This window comes from Xyrauchen texanus, chromosome 2, assembly GCF_025860055.1.
Source record: "Xyrauchen texanus isolate HMW12.3.18 chromosome 2, RBS_HiC_50CHRs, whole genome shotgun sequence".
NCBI classification, from domain to species: Eukaryota; Metazoa; Chordata; class Actinopteri; order Cypriniformes; family Catostomidae; genus Xyrauchen; species Xyrauchen texanus.
In genome coordinates, this window is record NC_068277.1 from 10,148,327 (window position 1) to 10,172,352 (window position 24,026).

Sequence of the window (24,026 nt, forward strand, 5' to 3'; positions counted from 1 at the left end):
TTATTGTTAACATCAGTAAATTCTGCATCCCACCTCATGTGCATTTTTAAGCGAAAATATATATGCAATATAAATATTGGTAACTTGATTTGCGATACAATAATAATATCACAATTATTATTGGTTTCTGTACTTTGCTATTTTTTATTTATAAATTTTAATGGCCCTAAAACACCAAACAAGGGGCTTATGCCACCATCTTTAGAACTTGCTGTCAAATGTTAGCCTGGAGCCCTGAAAGTGTCCCTTTGCTTAGGAATGGATGCTTAATTCTGGCCACATCTAGCAGTGGGACTGATGGTGGCGTAGTGGGCTAAAGCACTGAACTGGTAAACAGAAGGTCGTTGGTTCGATCCCCACAGCCACCACCACTGTGTCCTTGAGCAAGGCACTTAACTCCAGGTTGCTCCGGGGGGATTGTCCCTGTAATGAGAGCACTGTAAGTCGCTTTGGATAATAGCAATAGAGTTGTTGGGGGGGGGAATATAACCATAAGTACAGAACACAAGTTTCAAAATAGTTAAATTCATTCAGTGGAGAGCAAACAAAAGACGGAGCAGGAAAATCATATATTTTCATAGCACTTTATAAAATAATTAGTTGAATATGAAACATAAAAACCAAAAAATATCTATTTTAATATCAAGACATTGTCTGTTTTATCTTACTCAATTGTCAATAGAGGAAATAAACATGCCTGCCTCAGTAAACAAACACTATCTGCACCGCATCAAATAAAAGTGAATAAATGTGCACACATAGCAATGTAGTATTGTCCTGCATAGAGACATGTAATGAGTTACATTTATTAACATAACAAACATGTGTTCAAAAGTATATTTATTTGGTTATTTATTATTGTTAGGACAGGGTAGAAAGGACAGCAAATGTTGAGATTACAAGGAGGACTGGAGGACTGGTTTCCCTTGAGGTAAATATTATTCTGTAGATATTGATGTCAGATTCTGCAGAGCAATAGAGAGAGCAAAATGTTCCAGACATCTTTCGTCACCACATAAACAACCTGTCTGCATGACAACTTTTTCTGCTACACAGCAATATCTCCACAGGGGGGAGACACTGCTCTTTGTATGTTCAGCAATGTGTGCCAAACCCGTCTTTAAATGCCCACTACAAGTCTGAGAACATTTGCATAGGGAGACAATGGTGTTTGCAGAGAGGCTGTGTATTATACATGTGAGAAGCAGAGCAAGACTAATTTAGATCCACTGTGCATCCAATCCTATATAAAAATAGCAACCATGCATCTGTGGGCACAGGGGGTTTGGCAGAGATGTACTGGACAGCTATTGTGATCCATTGACCTCTGACGTTACTGCATCTACAAGGAAGCTGAGTTCATTGCACAGCGTCTCGTGTCTATAGGCCATGCGGATCTGGGCTACGTTGGTCCGCCGAATGTCATTCCCCTCCGGTCCATCTTTCAGGTAATTAGCCCCAAGAAAGTGCTTTTTCTCCTGAGGAAGGGTGCAAAGAGGTGGCATAAATATTACATTATTTTTGAAATTCACCTCGTTAGTTATGATTTGAAGATGCTGAGGATGGACAGTGCGCTACCTCATGGGAAAGGCCACTCTGCAGGACACTGTTTCTGGCAATCTCACACACGTCACAGGTGCTTAATTTCCACAGTTGGGCGGCAATAGCATACTCCTCCATTAAAGCTTCCTATAGTACACAGACATTCAATTAAAGTTCTATTGCATTCAGAGTGGTTTTAAACAAACAGTATTTCAACGTTTAAGCCATACTCAATTATGTATTTGTCATCATACAGTATTTAATTCAAAATGTCAAATCAAGTGGAATTTATTTATTAGATAGATAGCACAAGGGCACATTTCAAGATTTTTTTTTTTTTTTTTTATAACATTAATGTTTATAATTTCAAACATTATTATTATATTTTGTTATATTTATTATTTTATTATTGAAATGCATTTTTGCATGTAACTAACATGTCCAAGTAATTAAATTGCATAATTCAGTCATTTGAAAATAATATAAACTAAACCAATTTAATATAAATTAATATACATTTAATAAAACAAAATCAACATAGTATAATACATTGAAATATAATAAATTAAAAACAATTAAAAAAATGTACTTATAAAATTATATATTATATATATATATATTTTTAAAAATATATATTATATTTTTTTATAGAAATCATATATTATATTATAATATAAAATACTATATTATTACATTTAATTAAATGTAATTAAAAGCTGAAACCAGGTGGGTGATTGAACCAGATTCTTCACAGCGTGGAGCTAAGGCCACGTTTTTAATATGATAAAACAATAAATAAAATTGTTTAAAATAAAAAAGACTTCAATCTTTTGATGGACTCAGTCCTGTGAAGCAAAAGTGTGTAAGCCCCCTAGAGCAACATTGACGCTTCACAGGATGTGTAAAAATCTTGGTCTTGCAGATATCTGGCAACTTTTGAATCCATTTGGTAGAGACTACATTTTTTTCATCAGTCCATAAAATGTATTATAGAATAGATTTTTATATATATCTAAGTCCCTCATTTCATCTGTTGTGGATTGCTCAGTTGGAAATATCTTATTCTCAGATCATGCCATGGTGAGTTTAGAGATATTGCCACATAAGGAGAAAAATAAATCATATAGTTGCCGCTTTAATGTATCCCTTTTGCAAAATCATGATTTCCAACAAATGTTAAAGACTGAAATCAATGTTTATATGGAGACCAACTGGTCCTCAGTATCTTCTGTGGGTGTGGCTTGGGAGGCTCTTAAGGTGGTTCTTAGGGGAGGGATCAGTATGCCTCATTTACCAAAAAATACATAGCAAGAGAACTCATGGAGATGGAAGGGAATTTTTAAAGTGCAGAGGCTGAGCTGAAGCGCAGAATGTCATCTGATGGCCTCAGAGAATTGACCCGATTGAAATACAGATATAATACTATTTTGTCGCGGAAAGAGGAGTTTTGGTCATTCAGGGCAAGACAGTCATACGTTGAGTCGTTGGACAAAGCAGGGAAGCTTTTGTCTAGATATATACAGTGTATATATATATATATATATATATATATATATATATATATATATATATATATATATATATATATATATATATATATAAGATATGCAAATGCTTAAGTTTTCATTGAATAAAACTACATTAAAAAATGCCCAGACTTTGTCAAACAAAAGGAGAGTCTTTTTCAACAATTCCCTCAGTGAAATCTGCTAGTGGTGAAGTTTTTACCTCTCCCATTGATATTAATAATGCCTTTAGAGAATTCTTGATATTGATAGTTCTTGATATTGATATTTATAGTTCCACGTCTTATAACCTTGGAGGAGCTTGATGAGGTAATTAAGGCCTTTCCTACAGGCAATGCTCCGGGGCCAGATGGTTTTGCCGCTGAATTTTTTAGATCTTATGCTACAGAATTGGCTTCACATTTGTTAGAAATGTGTATGGAATCATTAAAGACTGCAAAGCTTCCCCCAACCATGAGACAAGCCCAGATCAATCTGATTGTGGCAGGGCGGAGGGCAGGGCCGGGTCGTGATCCTACACACCCGGTCCCGTATTAGGCTAATCAAGCCTCCGAGGTATAAAGGTCGACTGCAGGGTGTCATGCGGAAGAGAGAGATCGTTTACGGACATGTCCGTCATGTGTGTCTATGTTGTCTTTTAAGTTTACCATTAAACTATAATTTATAGTTTATAGTTTATAACTATAATCAAGCCGGTTCTCGCCTCCTCCTTTCCATTGATCCCTTTACACTGATTCTTAAAAATGACAAAGATCCAAGCGAGTGTAAAAGTTACCATCCAATTTTCCTGATCCAGTTAGATGTAAACATTTTGACAAAAATGTTGGCTAACTGATAAAGTAAAGTTATGACATCTCTTATACATATAGATCAGGTGAGGTTTATTCGGGGCCGTAGCTCTTCTAATAACATTAGGTGTTTCATCAACATCATATGATCAGTCTCCGGTCGCTGCCATCTCATTTGATGCCGAAAAGGTGTTTGATATGGTAGAATGGTATTATCTTTTTAAGATTGTGGAAATGTATGGGTTCGGGAATACATTTATTGGTTGGATTAAGTTACTTTATAGACACCCTGTAGCAGCGGTACAAACAAATTGATTAATTTTAGATTATTTTACTCTAAATAGGGGCACTGGTTAGGGTTGCCCTCTTTCCCCATTATTGTTCTGTCTTGCCCTGGAACCATTAACAGCCACGATAAGAAAGGAGGAGGATTATCCAGGGGTGGCGCATAAACTTCTGCTTTATGCAGATTATATTGTATTATTTGTCTCTGACCCTACTAGATCTATGCCTTGCCTCCACAGTATTATTAATTCCTTTTCCAAATTCTCAGGATACAATGTCAATTGGTCTAAATCCAAAGCTTTAGCTCTGACAACGTACTGTCCTGTAATGGCCTTCCAGCCAGGTGCCTTCCAGTGGCCCAAACAGGGCATTAAGTAATTGGGTATTTTAATCCCAGAAAATGTGTCTGATTTAGTTAGGGTTAATTCTGACCCTTTAATAAAAAGGTTTTCGAGCAATATGGAGAGGTGTGCTTCATTACATTTATCGATGATTGTGAAGGTTAACTTTAATAAAAATTAACTGTATTCCAAAATTCAACTACCTGCTACAGTCACTCCCTATAGATGTCCCTTTCTCTTATTTCAAGCACTTTCATAGCATAGCAAATTCCTTCATTTGGAATGATAAACGACCCAGACTACATTTCAACAAATCACACAGGTCGATTGACAAAGGTGGGCTAGGCCTACCCAAGATTTTGTTTTACTATTATGCGTTCAGTCTCAGGCATTTGGCTCATTGGTCGCTTCCACCTGAGAGAGCCCCTCCCTGGTTTTCTATTGAACAGGAAGTCTTTGCCCCTATTTCGACATTGCAAAGCCTTTCTATCAAACTAACTGGAGTAGTTAAGTCACACCCCGCAATCTCACATTTGCACATGATTTGGACAAGAGTGGCTAGAGTATTTAATTCGGACATTAATTTAAATGTGGCCTCAAGCATATGGCTGAACCCCAAATTATGTATCAACAAGTCCCCTTTCTGTTGGTCAGAGTGGATTGTGAGGGGGCTTACTACACTTGGTGACCTGTATGAGAGTGAAGTGTTGAGATCTTTAGAGAATTAGGGTCATCATTTTGGAATTTCCATATCTCAGTTTTATAGGTATTTACAGTTGCGCAACATGCTTTGTACTGTTTTCTGGAGTAGCACCACCCCCCTAAAGCGGCAGATACTTATGAGAGGTGATTACTGCTTTTGGAAAAGGTCATGAAGCATCCATGTATTACTCCCTGCTAATTCAGAGTCTTGGGATGTAACTTTAACTTCTATCAAGAGATTATGGGAGAAAGATTTGAACTTGGTATTGGAGGAATGAGTGTGGACTAGGATTGCAATTCTGCTTCTTGAGATGCAATTTAAGATTTTATATAGATTTTATCTGACCCCCTCTAGATTATACAGGCTTGGTCTTAAAGACACACCCACCTGCTGGCGATGCCAATCAGAAGTTGGAGACGCAACCCATGTCTTTTGGGAATGTGTTAAGATCCAAGATTTTTGGTTAAAGTTTCAGAATTATTTGTGTGACGTTTTGGGTACTCATATTTAACTTTGCCCCAGATTTGTATTTTGGCCGATGGGACAGTTATAAATTTGGGGAACAAATATATATCTGACTCGCATGATGATTGGCAGACAAGTTAGTATAAGGGGTTAGAAGTCGAATGGAGAAGTTAAATGTTGATTTGGAGTGTATTTGTTGTGTTTTTCTCTGTTGTGTATTTTCTTTGAATCAATAAAAAATTATCTATATATTTTTTATACAAACCTATTGATTTGCTTCAGAAGACATTAATTGATCGACTGGAGTCATGTGGATTACATTTATGCTGCTTAAATATGCCTTTTGGACCGTCAAATAGCCAGCAGTCTAATGGCACCCATTATCTTGCATTGTATGGACAAAAAGAGCTGAAATGTGCTTATAAACATCCTCACTTAGGTTGTACTGAAGAAAGAAAGTCAAACACATCTGGGATAGTTTAAAGGTAAGAAAATCATGAGAGGATTTTCATTTTTGGGTGAACTAACCCTTTAAATAATGTGGCTTTTGTGAGGCTTTTGTGTGTATGAGTCTGACCTTGGTATAGTGGAACTGCATGGGATCATCAGTGGACAGGGACACACAGAGACCCTTGTGTAGGAACTCTCGCAATGGGTTTTTGGAGTATTCCAAGAACAGACTGTTGTTACTCAGCGGTGACATGGCAATGGGCACTTGGGCAAGATAATACAGATACTGCAGTACTGGACTCTGAAAACACACACACAGAAATATGTTATCTATGATAGATCCCATCTCACACTGAACATTAAAGACAGGAGTCTTTAAATCAAGTGCTCTTGGTCTTGACTGCCTCAATTTGAATGTTTCTGTGCAGAATCACACACAGGCTCCATTGACACAAACACAGTCAAATGAAGTGTTCACAACAAGTTCGCATCTTCAGTTACCTTTTGAAAAGACACATAGTCCTTGCTAAAGATTTTAGTAAACAAACTGATCAGGTATAAACAGGTTGCAGTTATTGAGCTCTAGGGACAGGCTAATCTACTAGCATGTTCACACAGGTAATCAACATGTTGTTTCCGAATGTTCAAGCACCCTGAAATTGACCCCACTCTGCCAAATTAATGACAATATCCATTCAAAAAATGTTTAATGATCAAGTGTTGTGTGAGCAGACTAAGAGGCATACTGTAGGTTCTGGTCCTATGGAAACCAGGAAGTGATAATGTTCACATAAACAATTGTGAGCACGATTCTGATGTTGCATTTTTACTATAAAATGATATTTTAACACCACTGATGTTTAGGTTTATGGTTTGGGTTTTGTTTAGGGGATGGGCTTAATAAAATACACATTTCTGTAATACATCATTTACAACTAAAAATACAACTCTCTTTTGGTGCCACTCTGTGGACATTTCATCTGAAAACTGGAGTTCACACATTCAACAATGCTTCCGGCTTCGGTCACTGGAGGCAGTGCTTAGAATATCAGCAGCAGAACTTTCGACCTACTGTCACCGAATTCACAATTCGATCAGTCTAAATTTACTATACCTTCTTCAGGTTTAGTCCATGGGAGATGTTGTCTGCTGTGAGGAAAGCTGAAACCAGGTGGGTGATTGAACCAGCTTCTCCACAGTGTGGACGAAACTGAAAGGTGCTAAGGCCACGTTCTCTGTGAAAAAATGCAAATGTACATATACGCACAAGTTGAAGAAAAACAACCAATAGCCTCCCTGTTGAAAGTAGCGCTTCGGGTCACCAGCATGAAATTCTTCAGACACTCATCTGAAAGACTTTGCTGGTTGACCAGCAATTGCATGTCTTTCAGCAGGGTTTACTAAGTGGAAAGTTTATGTCATCATTGTGTTTTGATGTACAGGGTTTCACAGGCTGTATCTCAGTTTTAACTCAAATGTTTGAATGTTACTAAAACAGTTGGTTTTTATATATATACTGATTCATTGCAGAACACTCACAGATATTTTCTTCCTTTAATACCTTCCAATACTTATTCAAGGTACTTTAAATCCTCTGTGTAGATGCAAAACTCTTTATTCCAAGATAAGTAATCCCTGTCTGCTCCCCCCTTTTGTGCCAACATTTTCCTTAATGTAATTGGAGATGTAGCCTCTCCCTTCATCCAATGGAATTTTCCAGATGGTGTGTGTGGTGTGTCTTAAGTGGAACAGATATCATGGAGCACGTACTTCCTGAGATTGTTGAGCACCATTATGTTGGCATACATATGGAAGAGGTAGTAGCTGTAGGGTGGGTTGTCATCTGTTGTCCACTGCTCAGGCTTGGGGCTCTTATAGGAGAACATGTGATCGCTGTGCTTGGATTCATCATCCACACTGTCAAAGCCAGTCACCTTAGAGACAGTGGACATCTCTGACATGAGCCATTACTTAAGTGTATGTGACTGGTAAGATCTGACACAGAGGTTCCTAAAGTATTTCCTCAGCTGAATGCCTATGATCTAAATTATTTACTTGAAGTATCCCCTGAGACAAAAATGAAATTCCTGTCATCATTTACTCTCATGCAATCCCAGATGTATATGACTTTCTTTCTTCTGCTGAACACAAACAAAGATTTTTAGAAGAATATTTCAGCTCTGTAGGTCCATACAATGCATGTGAATGGTGGCCAGCCCTTTAAAGGACTAAAAAGCACATAAAGGCAGCATAAAAGTAATCCATAAGACTCAAGTGGCATCCATCCATAAATCTTCAGAAGTGAAGTGATAGGTGTGGGTGAGAAACAGATGTAGTGGACAGCAAGAAGACAAAAGCATTCCAAAGCCCTTTCATCCACTGCAGGGAATTAATCTTCGTGTTGATGTTATCAGGTTCCTGATGTGATCTAGCCTAATGTAAGCAAATACCTTTGCCATTAAATAAAACTGAAAAGACAGTTTCCAGGCATCTTTTTGGAAGACAAAGAGCCCTGAAGAACAGTTGACCCCATCACTGGATACCCATTTGTTCACTTCCTGACTCTCAATCCCAAGACCTAGGTGTGAACAGCATCAGGACGTCTCAAGACCTCATCAATCTGGTTCTGTTGATTGGTCTGGCCATTTGTCTGGAGCAATTTAAAGAGAAGTGTCCAAAAAGTGGACACATTTTCACATACAGAGTTTTATTCCTTAAATACACACAAAACTGCATCACATATCCATTCCGAGAATGGTATTAGCTTAACAGCAACTATTTCTGATACAACAGTTCACACAAATGTAGCTGTTAAAGTATAAATGAATGCACTGGTGAAAGTTCAACCTTTCAGCATCACATTTGGACTCCATGTGTTCTGCACAATGCCAAAAGTATTTTGGAAGTGGTTTGGAAAATGAACAATCCACAGGTAAAACCTTAAAACACTTTTCAATCTGTGAACTTTAAACTATGCAAGCGAGAAATAAGAAGGATGGGCCATATTGTGTAGTCCCCATAACATGGAGAATCAACAAAAAGATAAATCTCTGGCGAGCAACCCTTATCTCCAAGTTTCCCACGTCAGCGTGTTCCCGATTGTTACAGAAATGCTGTGCCAGAATCAGGGCCAAAAGTCTGCATGTTTCAGATTGCAAAGGACCCTCACGGTGATCCAGGAGGTCAACATTCCCCAGCACGTTTTGTTCAAGGCTGTAGAAACGGAATCCAGAAGGGCTCTAAAGGTTAGGCTGAATCTCACAAATCCTCCAAAATAACTTCCTCCAATTTTCATATTTCTAATTTATTGAATGGTCCTTTTGGATCATTCTTTTACTGTTAAAGTGAAATTCTTTAGCTGGTGCCCCGAGGATGGAGGGAGGAGCCACCTGACATTCATAAACATAAACACAAACGCATAGACACCTTAAGTGATGTGTGATCAAAAATCACCATATGCTTTGGTGTCCTGTGCCTTGTGTACATTTTAATTAGTGCCAAGAGTGATTAGCACTACACAGATCAATATTTAAGCCCTTTTTTACTATCAATCTCCATTTTCACTTTCACATTCTTCTTCTTTTGTTTTTGGCGATTCACACTCTTGATGAATATCGCCACCTACTGGGCAGTGAGGAAAATTTATAGTAAACAATGACTAAAATATTGATCTGTTTCTCACCCACCAATCATATCGCTTTTGATGACATGAATTTAACCACTGGAGTTGTATGGATTACTTGTGTGCTGCCTTTATGTGCTTTTTTTTATGTGCCTTCAAAGTTCTGGCCACCATTCACTTGCATTGTATGGACCTATAGAGCTGAGATATTCTTCTAGTCATCTTCACCTTTGTCCAGCAGAAGAAATAAAGTCATACACATCTGGGATGGCATGTAGATGAGTAATTTTTGGGTGATCTAACCCTTTAGGTTAAGAGCAGCGCTGACCTTTGGAAACTACAGTTTCAAAGTTGCTACCCCAACCAGTCAGCAGTAACATTTCATTTTCAATTTCACAAAACCTTTGCGATTCCCTAAGGGTTCGCGAAACTCCTATGTTGTACTTACATATTTTAGAAATACATGGAGCTCTTTGTGCTTCTGAGGATTCACCGTGGCCTCAAACAGAGGAAGGAAAATGTTCTCGAGCATCTTGGCAAAATTAGGAATCAACTTACGTGACTTGAAAATGTCACTGAAAGAAATAAGCAAAGAATATAATTGTAAAACTCTTCAATTACCACCTTTTAAAATATTGAGAATTAATGTAGAAACAGTACTTACTAGATTCTAGGCACCTGAATGATCCAGTGCATGTTTGGAGAGTACACCCTGTGCTGAATAAACCAATGGGAGAGGCTTTCCCACTCCTCAGGTGAACGGCCATATATGGAGAGTCGGGGTTCAGTATGCTGATATTTACTCTCCTCCAGATCATGTGCTACTTCCTGTTGGAGACAAAGAGACATGCAGTGACTAATATAAGGGTTCTTTTGGACTATATTTGGGCAAATTAAGTTGTCTTGTTTTAGTAAAACAACTGTACCTTGATCAAGCAAGCAAAATACTCCCCCTTTATGTAGTTGTCAGTCTTCAAGTAGATTTCCCGTAACTCGCTAGCTCCTACTGGATTGTATTTGGTGTTAAATTTGTCGAAGCGATGAAAAGTTTGTCTGCCCTGTGAATACACTGAAAATAAGCAACACAAACCACAGGAAATTCTTAGGTGGTAAACATAAAGACACAGTAATATTACTTACGGCATGAACATCTAAGGAGTCTACAGTTAGGTCATATGGGTCCATGTGCAAGTTGTTGAACACTTGTTTGAGAGTTAGTTTCAGCCCTGCCTTCTCCAGTACAACTCTCTCTGCATCCGTTTTATAGGTGGTTTGGATGAAATTAAGCAGATGTTTCTGGCTCATGCATGCTGCTGCATGGATATGTGTGTCTACCTGTGAATGGGCATGGGCGTACAAGTTTCCATTAGACAACAAGGGATTGTATTCTCAAATACCGTTGTATGTATGGAGTCATACCTTTCTGACATTGTAGAAGTCTCTATGAGGGACACCCTTGAGTTCCTTTAGCTCTACCATTTCATTGAGCATTTCATGCAAATAAAACTTTGACCCAAGGAAGTTCAGTCGTCTATGGCAGTAGGTCTTACTGTTTAGAATGGAAATAGACAAAGACGAATTTTCATGTTAGTGGATAATTCAATTCAACACATTCAGCATTGCATCTCAGAATTCTCAGATAATAAATTGCATTAACAAGAAAGCATAAATGGGAAATTGGTGGATGCTGTGCTGATATTGGTATGGACCCATTTCACACTGTTGATGATGATGCATTATTGCATAGTTTAGCAGCATATATCTTGCAAACGTTTGTATATTTTCATCATTTAGCGTAAGTGTATAACTAGGGCTGTCAATTTAACACGTTAATTCAATGCGATTAATTTGATAAAAAATATTGAAAAAAAAAAAAGTAAAGCAATTAATCGCAATGCCCCTGCACCATAATAACAAGCATGTCTGATGCAGGTGTACATTGACGGGTCTTTAAACAAGCCCTCATAATAAATCTCCAACTGATTGACAAATTCACTTGTGTAATGGATTGTTGTGAACTGTATGTCAGTGATTGGCTTATGATCAATAATATGGTATTAACAATACATTGTATTCTAAAGCCGATTTTTTTATTTTCTTATTAATGATGAACTCTTCTGCCACAAGAATGTAATGCATTTTAAATATCTGAATATTTTGTGTGTATATATATATATATATATATATATATATATATATATATATATATATATATATATATATATATTAGGGCTGTCAATTTAATGCGTTAATTCAGTGCGATTAATTTTATAAAAAATAACACGTAAAAAAATATTTACGCAAATAATTGCAATGCCCCCGGACCATCATAAGTAAGATTCCTGAGAAATGCAAGCTTGTAGTACCACCTGTTTACTCCAGAGGGCAGTAAGTGAAATTAATTAATTGTAATTAATTAGATAAAAAAATTGTATCGATTGACATCCCTATGTATAACATTATACTTTGTACACTACACTACAGTGATGTGGTTTCAAAAACAGCTGCTAAAGGAATAAAAAATTAAATTTGGCAACTTTCTCTCTTCTGATTGCTGTAAGCCGCCGCTTTCTTTTTGTTTTTGTTGTTCCTCTTTTGGAAAGTTGCTGAAACGTAACAACACATTTTTTTCTTTTGCTGTTAGAGCAAATAGAAATGTGAAAAAACAGTCACATTTTATTTTACAGAGTTCATGTCACATTGTATTTACATTGGTAATTACTGATTAATATTAATCAGCGACATGTTTTTGCTGTTTAATTATTTTGTAATGCTGCTTATTACTTATATGTTATTACTATAGAAATTCATAATAATAACATGTTATATTTGTATAACAAACACTGTAAAATAGTGGACCCACTTTATATTATGTGTCTTTAACTACTATGTACTTAAGCATTTGATACAATGTACTTATTGTGGACATATCAATAATATGCAAGATCAATAAATAAACTTCAATTGGTTCAAAATGCAGCAGCCAGAGTGTTAACGAGAACCAAGAATCATATTAGCCCCATTTTATCATTGTTACATTGGCTACCTGTTAAATTCTGTATTAATTTTAAAATTCTGTTAACTACGTACAAAGCTTTGAATGGTCTAGCTCTGCAGTACTTAAGTGACCTTCTACCACGCTATATTCCATCACGTTCATTACTATCGCAAAATTCTGGCCTGTTAATAGTTCCTAGAATATCAAAATCCACAAAAGGAGGAAGATCCTTTTCATATTTGGCTCCTAAACTATGGAATAGTCTCCCTAACACTGTTCGGGACTCAGACACACTCTCTCAGTTTAAGTCTAGACTAAAGACTCATCTATTTAGCCAGGCATACACCTAATATATCCTTCAACTCACAATTAGGCTGCTTTAGTTTAGTCTGCTGGAACCTGAAACCAGAAACATTGATCATGATTTATAACTCTGCAATAAATTGAATGGCATCTATGCTTATATTATTTTATTTGTTTCCCTGTCTCAACCTCGGGACTCCTATCCTGAGGTCACCAGAACCAGCTGAATCCAGCTCCATTCCTGCTTTGTGTTGGACACTGCTACGTGTCTCTGAGTAATGATTAATAGCAGCCGGTGCCTTCCAAACATCACTTCAGTCTATTATGATAAACTTCAGAGGATGAGCTGATGCCAACTCCAACCATAAGACATGGGATACTTCATATGTCATTGCCTGAACCTTGGACTTAAGATAGACCTCACCGAAATGACCGGCCAGGTTGAACTGCGTTTCACATCCCTGATCTCTGACTGCATCACCTCTGTCTAATGATGGATTATGCTCTTATAATGGAATACATAGAATATAAATTAATTGCCAAGGACAATTGCATCTATGTGAACTTCTGCAGTTAATCCAGGATGGATTTCAAAGACATTAGCCATTAATCTTACAGTTCAAACAAAATCGATGTTTAAACACTGACCCTTAACACTTGCTTAGTTGAATTATTTTAAACCGTGACTTGCACTATACATAAGTAATATTGGCATTATATTCATGATGTTAGCCAGAGGGGAACTGGCCCCCACAGTGTGTCTGGTTTCTCCCAAGGTTATTTTTCTCCCATTGACCAACATCTTATGTAGTTTTGTGTTCCTTGCCACAGTCGTCTTTAGCTTGCTCACTGGGGTTATTAATACAATTATTATTTAATTACTTATTTTTAAACATGATTAACAATCGTATTTTATCTAATTGCACAATGATGATTATAGAATTACAGTTTTATCATCTGTTAATGCCTGATCTTCTGTAAAGTTGCTTTGAAAAGATGTGTGTTGTGAAAGGCGCTATACAAATAAAATTGACTTGACTTGACTTGACTTGACGTATGTGTTGTTGCATTGTACTTACATTTAAAGTACCAGCATTTAATTACATCTGTAGTTAAACTGTTAAACTTACGCCTAAATCTAACCCTACCCTACCCCACCCCAACACCTCAACCTCAAACCTCAGTAGCAGCAAGTGTGAATCTTGTGAGAATTTTGCAGAACAACATATAGTTACACAATAAATGCATTTAACTGTATGTATTTTAATGTAAGTACACAGTAGTTAAAGACACCAAATATAAAAAGTGGGATTATGAAGCGTTAATATTTGATGTGGCCTCCCATTCACTGCTATAGAAGTCTAGCTAACGTTGACTCCCACGTTCCAAACCCTGAAATGTGAAAACGGTCCATTAGCCACTTACGTCGGTCCATCAATGATCATGGCAAGCACATGACTCATGTCAAATGCAAATGTTTCCAGGTCTGGGTATGGCAGACAGTGTGGTTTGTCCATGCTCAGAGCGTCAGTGTTTTCATATACATAAATAATGCCATCATTCATCTTCATCTGATAGTTGAGGTTCTCTGGAATATTCTCCATGCTGTAAGGGTCCTCGCCTTCACCTGGGCAGGGGCAGATATCTTTGGAGAGAGGATTTGGGTTATTTCTGCTTGTTAGTGCTGGTGTAACTGGTTGATCATTATGTTTTTTCTGGTGAAGCTAGTTGACCAAGGAGAGTTTTATGCAGGAGAGAAAGTAGATTCAAGTATTTGCAAGCATTTGTTTAGCTCAGCTACACATAACTCGTGTCAGCTCTCATGTCTAAAATTAGTTTAATGTTAAATTCTTGGAAAAGGGCTTTAGGCAGCAGAAATAGTCTGAAATTATTCCACTGAAATGTTTAGAGAGCCTAAAATAAGTCTAGAGAGAGAACACAGTGTAAATTCTGGGTACAAGCTCTAAAAAAATACCATTGTACCTGGAAGAATTTCATCTTCTTCTATCCACCTTTCATTTGCAGCACTACGTAGGAACTGTGCAGTGGCTCGAGGGAAGTGGTGATATGCCAGTTTTGAGTATTTTTCTCGAATAAAGAGAGCTTTTAGGAGACTTTTAGCTGCTTGTTCATAGTCCTCAACTGTGATCTGTAAGTGCACAATGATTGTGAATAAGTAAAATGATTTTATGCACTTTTTGTATTTATATTTATTATGCAGATTATCTCATGACCGCAAAACTAATGAAAAATATACAATATTTGTGCATAATTTTTTGGTATAAAACAGTATAATTGTCCACACAGGAAATGTTAATTTTGGGTAAAATGAACCAGTGAAGGCAAAAAGAAGATTAAAAATGATGAAATACTCTGGTGACCAGTCACAGCACATACAGTTTACAGTAAACACCTTAAACTTAAAACCTTGATTGAAAAAAGTTCATGGATATGTTGTGTGTCAGGGATGCACCAATATTAAATATTTTGGCCAATACGATAATGGTTTTTAAAAAAGCTATAGGCTGATAACTATTTATATTGCCTCTTATCACCATCAAATCACTGTTTTACTTAAAAATTATGCTTAAAAATGTACAAAGATGTACAATGTTTTTTTGTTTTTTTTTTACTATTTTAATAATACATCATTTCCATTGAACATGGATTGAACCTGTTGAACACATGACATGCCAAACTTTTAAAAGAGCCACAGTGAAATATTAATATTAATAGAAATATTAATAATAAAAAAAAATATGATGATAGATATGAAAAAAAAAAAAAGTTTTTGCACAGCAGTTAAAAACAACAGAACTCACATTTTACATGTTAGTACCATATATGATAGAACATTAAAAATGAATACTATACTTGTGTTGGGCAATTCCACAGAAATCTCAACCACATCATGAAAAAATAAAACGTTTTAACCAAAGGAATAAAAACCCCTTTTAAATTGTGTATTTTAGTTATATAATGGGCAGTGCCATCCAGACCACTAGAGGGTGCCTCTTGCTCACACAGCGCTAACTGAAGCTGTGATTGAACAGACTATCCCTGCATCCCAAACCCTATACTGTAGTATGTACTGAATTTGATGAAGGATGCACTTCTCGGCCAGTCAAACACTATGTTCTTTAGGTATGTTTGAGAGTAGTATAAATAGATTTCAGGCATACTTCATTTAGGAACGTGGGCATTGTGCTGTGACCCAAATATATGACGTAATAACAACAACTGCGGAAATAATCCAGTGTCATGTCGATCTGCACTTTAGAATCTGAATGGAAATAGTAGGTCATCCTTCTATGAATACTGAGGATTTGGACATACTACTCCATTGGCATACTGTTTTGGCATACTATATAGTAGGGACATATGGATATTTGGATGCAGCACATATTTTAAAACCCAGCCTGATCACTCAGAAGTCAAAGTCTGCTGGTTTCAAAACGTTTTGGATGGTTTCCCCAAACATGTAGACTATAGGTACTGTAAGTGCTGCTTTTACAACTGTCTCGTCCGTTTATGTCAGTTTTTCCCTGTGGTTATTTTTATTCCTGGATTGTGCATTTGAATTCAGAGTTTTAACAAAGTGTGATACTAATTAATTATAAATAAATCATCAGTTTTTCACATCGCTATTTCAATGCTTATGACCAATATGCCGATGGTTTTCATTTGGTCAAGAATTGGCTGATAAATATTGCCATGCCACCGGTGTATCCCTAGTTGTGTGTCAACTACACTTGTAAGAACATGCTCACCAGCTTTTGAAAAAGCTTTGACTTTTAACAAATTATCAGAGAAAGTACAGAAACTTGGTTTATTCTAATAATACAAACCCCAGCACAGTAGTCTCCGCTGATGGTGACTCTTTGGTACTCAGGGAAGTTTTCTGAGATGGAGGAGCAAGTTGAGGCATGAGACATGAGGGGGGTCACCACTCCCCGGACACTTTCCGTATGTAATGGGATTTGCAGTGCCATAGACTGCGATCGAATAATCTTTAAACTCTTCTTCCTATTAAGAATTAAAATGAAGTTGGATCAAACTAAATAATGAAATATTTGTAGGTACATACTGTATATCATTCACTGCCCTGCTGGAAAATCCAGAGAAAACAGTTTCTCACGGTAGCTGGCTTAACACTGTAGATGGTCCAAGCTGGTCATGGATGGCATTAGCTGTAGAGGTAGGCAGATATCGGTTTTATTGATTAATCGGATAATTAATAGGAACTTTTGGTCATCTGCAAAAATCTACAGTATGCTAGTACTGTAGATAGTTTCCGATAGTTTATATATTTTTTTTTATCCGGTGTTATTCTGGCTTGTTTATAGTTAAAAGTCCCACATTATGCGCCAAATCTGAATTTTTCTGGTTATTAGTGGAATTTTGATTGCACAATAAATATGTTTTTTTGTTATTTTATTAATTTTGGGCTATTGTAGTCTCAATGTCTATGCTTGGAATAGTAAAGAAAGACTAAGAAATCTTTGATCATTCTATAAATTAAATGTAAAAACTATTGGCCATTTACTACCAGACATTTCCACCACCTTAGTTATTGGTATTAGCAAAATCCACTATGGGTTGACCTCTAATTAGCTGGTCTAGACGTTCAATCAGCTGGACTATGAGATGGTTTCAGCCTGGTATACAATTTTGTTCAAGCTGGTAGACATCTACATTTGTTCATTTAGCAGACAATTTGATCAAAAGCTACTTAGAAATCTGAATTATACAAGCAGACCACCTTGGAGCAGCAACAAACCAGCTACCATGTTTCTCAAACCAGATTGACCACCATTATAAATGGTATAATCTGTTTATATAGGGTTATTAACTGGTCCAAGTTGGTCTAAAGGATTGATCAGCTGTATTACCAGTTGGTAGACATGGTTTGAACCTCATAGACCATATTGGACAAGCATGTTAGAGATGGTAGACCACCTTGGACCTGCAACAAACCAAATTAGCTTGACCACCTTTAGTTTTATCTGGTCAGTAATGTTATTAGCTTGGTCAAGGGTGGCCTAGATAGATGATCAGATGGACTACTAGCTGGTGGACCTGCTTTTGACCTCGTAGACCATCTTGGTAAAGCTGGTTAAAGATGATAGATCCCTTTGGACCCACAAAAAACCAGCTACCATGTTCCAAAAGCCAGCTCGTGTTAATTCACTCTGCATTTAGCACTTTTTCAGCATACAAATTGAAAACTACAACTAATTTATTTTTGCCAGACCTTGGATGAATCTTAATTCAGTGTGCGGACAGCAATTACAATTTTACCCAAAACCCAGCTTCACCACCTTAGGCTGATATATGACCTGGTTTTTCAAGCAGGGTGAGGCTACTAATAACATCAGTTGACACTGACCTCTTTGCACTTTCCTCTGACTGTTGTTCAGCCAATTCTCTAAGGAGCTCCCTCTGTTTGGCCTCCTGCAGGCCGATAGGACAGTCCTCGGGGACAGTGTACATGGACAGAGCATTTTTAGTGTCCTCTTCCTTTAGCGCTGAAGCATACAACTTCTCTGCCAACAGACGAACTTCCTCATCCACATCACTCAAAGCAATTTTAGGGAACTGCCGTGGCATATCTTTACAGGGACATGTTTAAAAAGAACACAGTTACATTTAGTTACTTAATTCATGAGACATCTCTCAAGCCCTACACTGCAAAAGATCACTTTCTAACTCAACGTTTCTATCTAAAAACATCTAAATATCCTTAAGGGAATGTTTAGATCATGACTTACTTTCTTCTGCTGAACACAAACACAGATTTTTAGAAGAATATCTCAGCTCTGTAGGTCCTTACAATGCAAGTGTATGTGGACTGAGTAAGACTGCATGCATGTAATGTTACATCTCAGTTGCTGTCACCAATCTTAACACTGCAGTTACATGACAGGACTTTTATTTATGTTTCAGATCTCATATCAACACACTTGCTGTAAATAGTCCTGTGATGCCTTCTGCATTCAGGCCATTGCTTCTAGCCTGAAAAGTCAGTCACTAGGCCAGTACACAGCTGCAGATATGCAGCCCTATAAAGACAGTTATGATACAGTTGTGAGGGCAAATGAAGTATCTGAGCCAGGGTGTAACTTGTTCCATTTTCCCTCAATAGTTAGGAACATGGTCCATAATGGCAATATCAAAGGCTAGCGCCAGAACCAAGCATGGCCTTTGTCCAGAGACAATGTCAAGGTTTCCATTCTTCAAAGAGTTCTAAGAAGTTCCCATAAAGAATAGAGTTGTCAATGTCATACTGACTGTCACCAAACAGCTGTGTAACTACAGGAACACAGAAATCTGAAGCCTGATCTCATGAAAATGATGTGACTGTGGCGGCATTTTTGCAGAATGATATAACGTGGTTCATTACACGTTTCCTGATAGTTCTGAGGTAAAATGTCAACTGTGTGGTGCTAAAAGCTAGTTAACTGTTCTCCCATACAGATAAGGTTTATAAATTAAATGCTCTATCAAGCTGTAACCTCCTGAGACCGAAGCATGACTGCTGTTTGCATTTTCCATTCCCCTTTTTATTTGTAGCTAGTAGCCCCTAAGGAACATACAAAAAAAAGTTTTTTTTAGACCAAATAGTTTCCTAGTTTGTGAAATTTTAAATAATACCAGATATAGAAAGTCAGTGTTTTTTTTTACCAGATTGTTTATTATGCAAGAGTGTTTGTTATTCATGTTTTTGAGACATAACAGACATTACATCAGAAAATGAATCAGAAGTCATTCTGATTCAAAGTAATGGCCAGCATCATCCAATCACTGTCAACCATGTTATAATAAAATGATACATTATAAATTCTGAATCTTTGTACTGATTACCATTGTCCCATGCCTGCCAAACATGTTGAGTGGTCCAAATATCATCTGCAGCCTGAAACTGAACTTTTGAGTGGATGTTAGGAGTGAATGCAATTGACTGCATAGGAAAGCTATAGGATGCTCCCTTGCTCACTATTTAGTGACTGACTTAATGTCCAGTCTGCACTGGTCCCAGAACAGTTTTTCATTCTAACTCAGTATACAGCCTCTGAAAGCAACATTTTCCAGCTTGTGGATGAATACATTTATTCTCAATGTTATAATGCACAAGGAATATAGGATATTTTAAGGAAAATTAGCCTATGGTCCACGTACGTGGTCATTACGTTTAACAGTGTGCCGATTTGCAATAAATTGCTAAAAAAATAAAAATAACGGCTTGTCGGAATAAACTAGAGACTCTAATCTTTTGACTCAAAGTTTCAATGTAAAACTTCATTAGGTTTCTTAACTGATGTAGTTTTGTTGCCGTTTCTCCTAAAGACACCATGTGAGAACGTGCCATGTTGTTCTGTCTCATGGCTCTGTACATCAAAAGTTTAACCCTTTACTGACAGCTTACAGTCTCCTGAACTGAGATCAGTCGGTTTAAATTAAATTAAATTATGCATAGCCTATAGCAAAGCCAAAACATAATGTCCATGCATGTGGACAAGGGGTCTCAGGAGGTTAAAACAACAAAACCAACCTCCCTGCCCTACATTTTAAACCTAACCAGCAGTGTCATAAAAAGTAAAAGTGACATGAAAAACACATTAGTGAAGCCAACACATAATATTGTTGTGCTTCTATGACACTTTAGGCTTATGTATTGACTCACGAGCTCTTCAGCACTCGTACTCCTTTGCATCACAAGTGCAACACTTCACATCAGTTGAGCTAGAACGCAACGTGATCATGCATGTAACACTTGTACATGTAGTTGGTCATGTAACTCAAACCTTAAAATGTATTGGTTTAAAAGTCATACGCCGTAGTAAATGTGTTTTGATGTCATAAAATAGCATAGTTTGAGGAATAAGTAAATGTTTATGCACTGATAATCTACCCTTAAATTCATGATTTGTGTGTAAGCACCTGTAGTGTTCATTTCACCAGGAAACTGCCGCAATACATGGCAACGAGCCATGTAAAAATAATTCAGCAAAAATGTTGGTGTAGTAACTTGATTCTATAAGACTAGGTTGAACAATTGAGAAGTCCTTCAACTTGGTCACTGTACTTAAATTACCTTTTAGGAACTATTTACTGATTCTGAAATGAGCACACTCAACTCCTTTAACTGTTTATGGTGACCTGACATGCTCAGCTGTGCGACTGCTGCCATTCTTACCTTCAGTCCTTGTAACGGCCATCTGAGCTCCGGCTGTTTTCAGTGGCCACACTTTCAAATCTGTGTATGTGTATGGGCCATGTCCAGTGGCACTCTGAGAAACTGTTTCACCGCAATGTTGTTTTCTTGAGTCTCTCTCTCTCTCTTTCTCTCTCTCTCTATTTTAAGAGGCTAAAAGCCTCACATCCACCAAGCTACTAATCCTTTGAATATGTCACCGCCGCCTGTCAACAAAAGAGCCTACCTAGAAATGCTTACAAACAGGACTTTACTTAATCCTCCAAACTATCTCATGGGTACATACGAACCCAAATATCCCAATAAATCCCCAAAGCTGAGCTCCACAACACAACAGCCCATATGAGCTGACTTTGTGGCCAAGAGAGAGTAGCTCCCCTAAATGATGGCTCCAGTCATGTCTTTAGTGCCAGCAATGACCTTGCTTTGAGCACATAACATTTCAGTCTCAGATAAACAATCCTACGGGGCATTACCAGGGCCCTGTGTGTGGCATTATGTCACTAAGTCCAGAGGTAATCGCCTCTGAAATTGACACCTTTCTTTTACTTCAGAGCTTATGCTGGGTGTTGACAGAAACAGTGCCGTTGTAGTTGTTTTAAAGCATGGCATGGTCTATTTGTATCACATCAATTTGAAACCATGGAATCAACAGACTCTCTCTCTGCCTTTGTCTCCCCAGATACACAGAAATAGTTTGAAGCACGTTGCATGATATGGAAAGTAGACTGTAAAAAATTAGTTTGGGGGGGACAAAGATAAAGCTTAGGGGTTTACCTGATCTGACTGCTATCCTTTATGCTCCTGTAACAGCTGCTTTTATCTTATACCTTATCCAGGAGTTCCAACAGCAGAACCTGTTCAACTCTCTCTGCCAGATCCAGTGTGACTGTCAGCCTAACCCGAAACTTTGCATTCACGTGGATGCATCTACAAGTTTGGTGATGTGTGGGTTTTATTTCAGGACATCTGGACAGGGCTGGTGGGGTGGGAGGGGGGAGGAACTGGATGTTGATTTGTCAGGAAAGAGCTATGGTGCAGCTTAAATATATCTCCCCATCTCTTCCGCTGTGTGCTATAGGTCTCTTGGTCATATGGCTGAGGGATTTGAGGGTCTTTGTGGTGCAAGATTAGGTGAAGACAGGTCTTATTGGCTTCAGAGTTGATACGTATACGAGAAGCTAAATTGAATAATTGATTATTGATAATTCGATTAAATTGGTAATTCACCAAGAAATGAAAATTCTGACATCATTTACTCACCCTCATCTCTTTCAAGCCCATATGACTTTCTTTCTACCATGAAACACAAAAGGAGATGTTAGACAGCCTCAGTCACCATTTCCTTTCATAGTATGGAAAAAAGATGCAATGAAAATTAGTAGTGACTAAGACTAACATTCTGCCTTGCATTTTCTTTTGTGAAGAAAGAAAGTAATGTGGCTTTGGGACAACATGAGAGTGAATCAATGAAGACATCATTTTCATTTTTGGGTTAAGTAAACCTTTAAAATGTGATACATTTACTAGAGAAACAAACTGACATAAGATATTCATAAACCATTAACCTGCAAAAAAAAAATGCTATTTTATTGATGTTTGACTGTGCCACATTTGCATCTCTGTTTTAGCTTTTGTTGTAGTACCTTATTAAAAACTATTGGAATGGAGGGAGGGAGAGTGAGTGAGTGTGAGAGAGATCTGGTGAGTGGTATCTGGCACAAAGATATTAGCTGCAGATCTTCAAGTCCTGTAAGTTGCGAGGTTGAGTCGCCGTGGATCGGACTTGTTGGTCCAGCACATCCCGCATATGCTCAATCGGATTGAGATCTGGGGAATTTCAGAGATCCAGGGCAACGCCTTCAACTCTTCATTAAGTTCCTTAAACCATTCCCAAACAATGTCTGCAGTGTGACAGTGTGCATTATCCCACTGAAAGAGGCCACTGCCGTAAGGGAATACCATTGCCATTAAGGGGTGTACCTGGTCTGCAACGATGTTTAGGTAGGTGGTACATATGTGGAGTGGTGGTAGTGTAGTGGTCTAAAGCACATAACTGGTAATCTGGTAATCAGAAGGTCGCTGGTTCGATCCCCACAGCCACCACCATTGTGTCCTTGAGCAAGGCACTTAACTCCAGGTTGCTACGGGGGGATTGTCCCTATAATAAGGGCTTTGTAAGTCGCTTTGGATAAAAGCGTCTGCAAAATGCATAAATGTAAATGTAAATATCAAATTGACATCCACATGAATGGCCGGACCAAGGGTTGTTCAGCAAGAACATTGCCCAGAGCATCACACTCCCTCCAAAGTGCATCCTGGTGCCATCACTTCTCCAGGTAGGCTCTCTTCAACCGCTTATCTGAAGTTGGGTCGCAGGGGCAGCAGCTCTAGTCAGCTGTCAAATATGTATATACAGGTATATATACTGTATACATGTATACACTATATTTGGACACTGGTTGTCGAACTTACTTTCAAAAATGGCCAAAGCTGTGTCCCAAATTACACTATACACTCAGCCATGTAGTGTATGAATTTTCAATGTGTTGTATCGTTCCAAATGGAACACTTACCGGTTTTTACTACACAGAAGCATTCGGCGTTTGACAGCTGACGGAAGTGACAATTCAAACGCACACGATGTGTTGCCGCTAGCTTTATCGTGTTAGCCATCTTAGTTTAACACTTGTATACAACTTACATATTCACAAAGCTTGGGGTGATTGTAAATCATTCAACTCTTTTGTAAGGTTCTGTATCCACTGAAGTTTCGCTAGTTGCTACA

The 24,026-nt window shown here is 37.7% G+C and overlaps 1 protein-coding gene across 2 annotated transcripts; it reads right to left on the reverse strand.

Annotated features, from left to right (window-relative positions):
* Positions 1–586: 586 nt before the first annotated feature.
* LOC127660216 (AMP deaminase 3-like) lies at positions 587–22,159 on the reverse strand. Of its 2 annotated transcripts, none has more exons than XM_052150348.1 (15): positions 22,016–22,159; positions 18,413–18,635; positions 16,872–17,049; positions 15,007–15,172; positions 14,449–14,668; positions 11,142–11,271; positions 10,863–11,057; positions 10,649–10,780; positions 10,387–10,550; positions 10,171–10,297; positions 7,871–8,034; positions 7,215–7,335; positions 6,228–6,401; positions 1,579–1,689; positions 587–1,478 (listed from the first exon to the last, which is right to left on the reverse strand). In XM_052150348.1, exons 2-15 carry the CDS (start codon positions 18,631–18,633, stop codon positions 1,308–1,310), a joined length of 2,274 nt encoding a protein of 757 aa, XP_052006308.1. In that variant the 5' UTR covers positions 18,634–18,635; positions 22,016–22,159; the 3' UTR covers positions 587–1,307. The 2 variants fall into 2 exon arrangements, with proteins under 2 accessions (XP_052006308.1, XP_052006300.1); XM_052150340.1 differs by lacking the exon at positions 22,016–22,159 and adding an exon at positions 21,221–21,612.
* Positions 22,160–24,026: the final 1,867 nt, after the last annotated feature.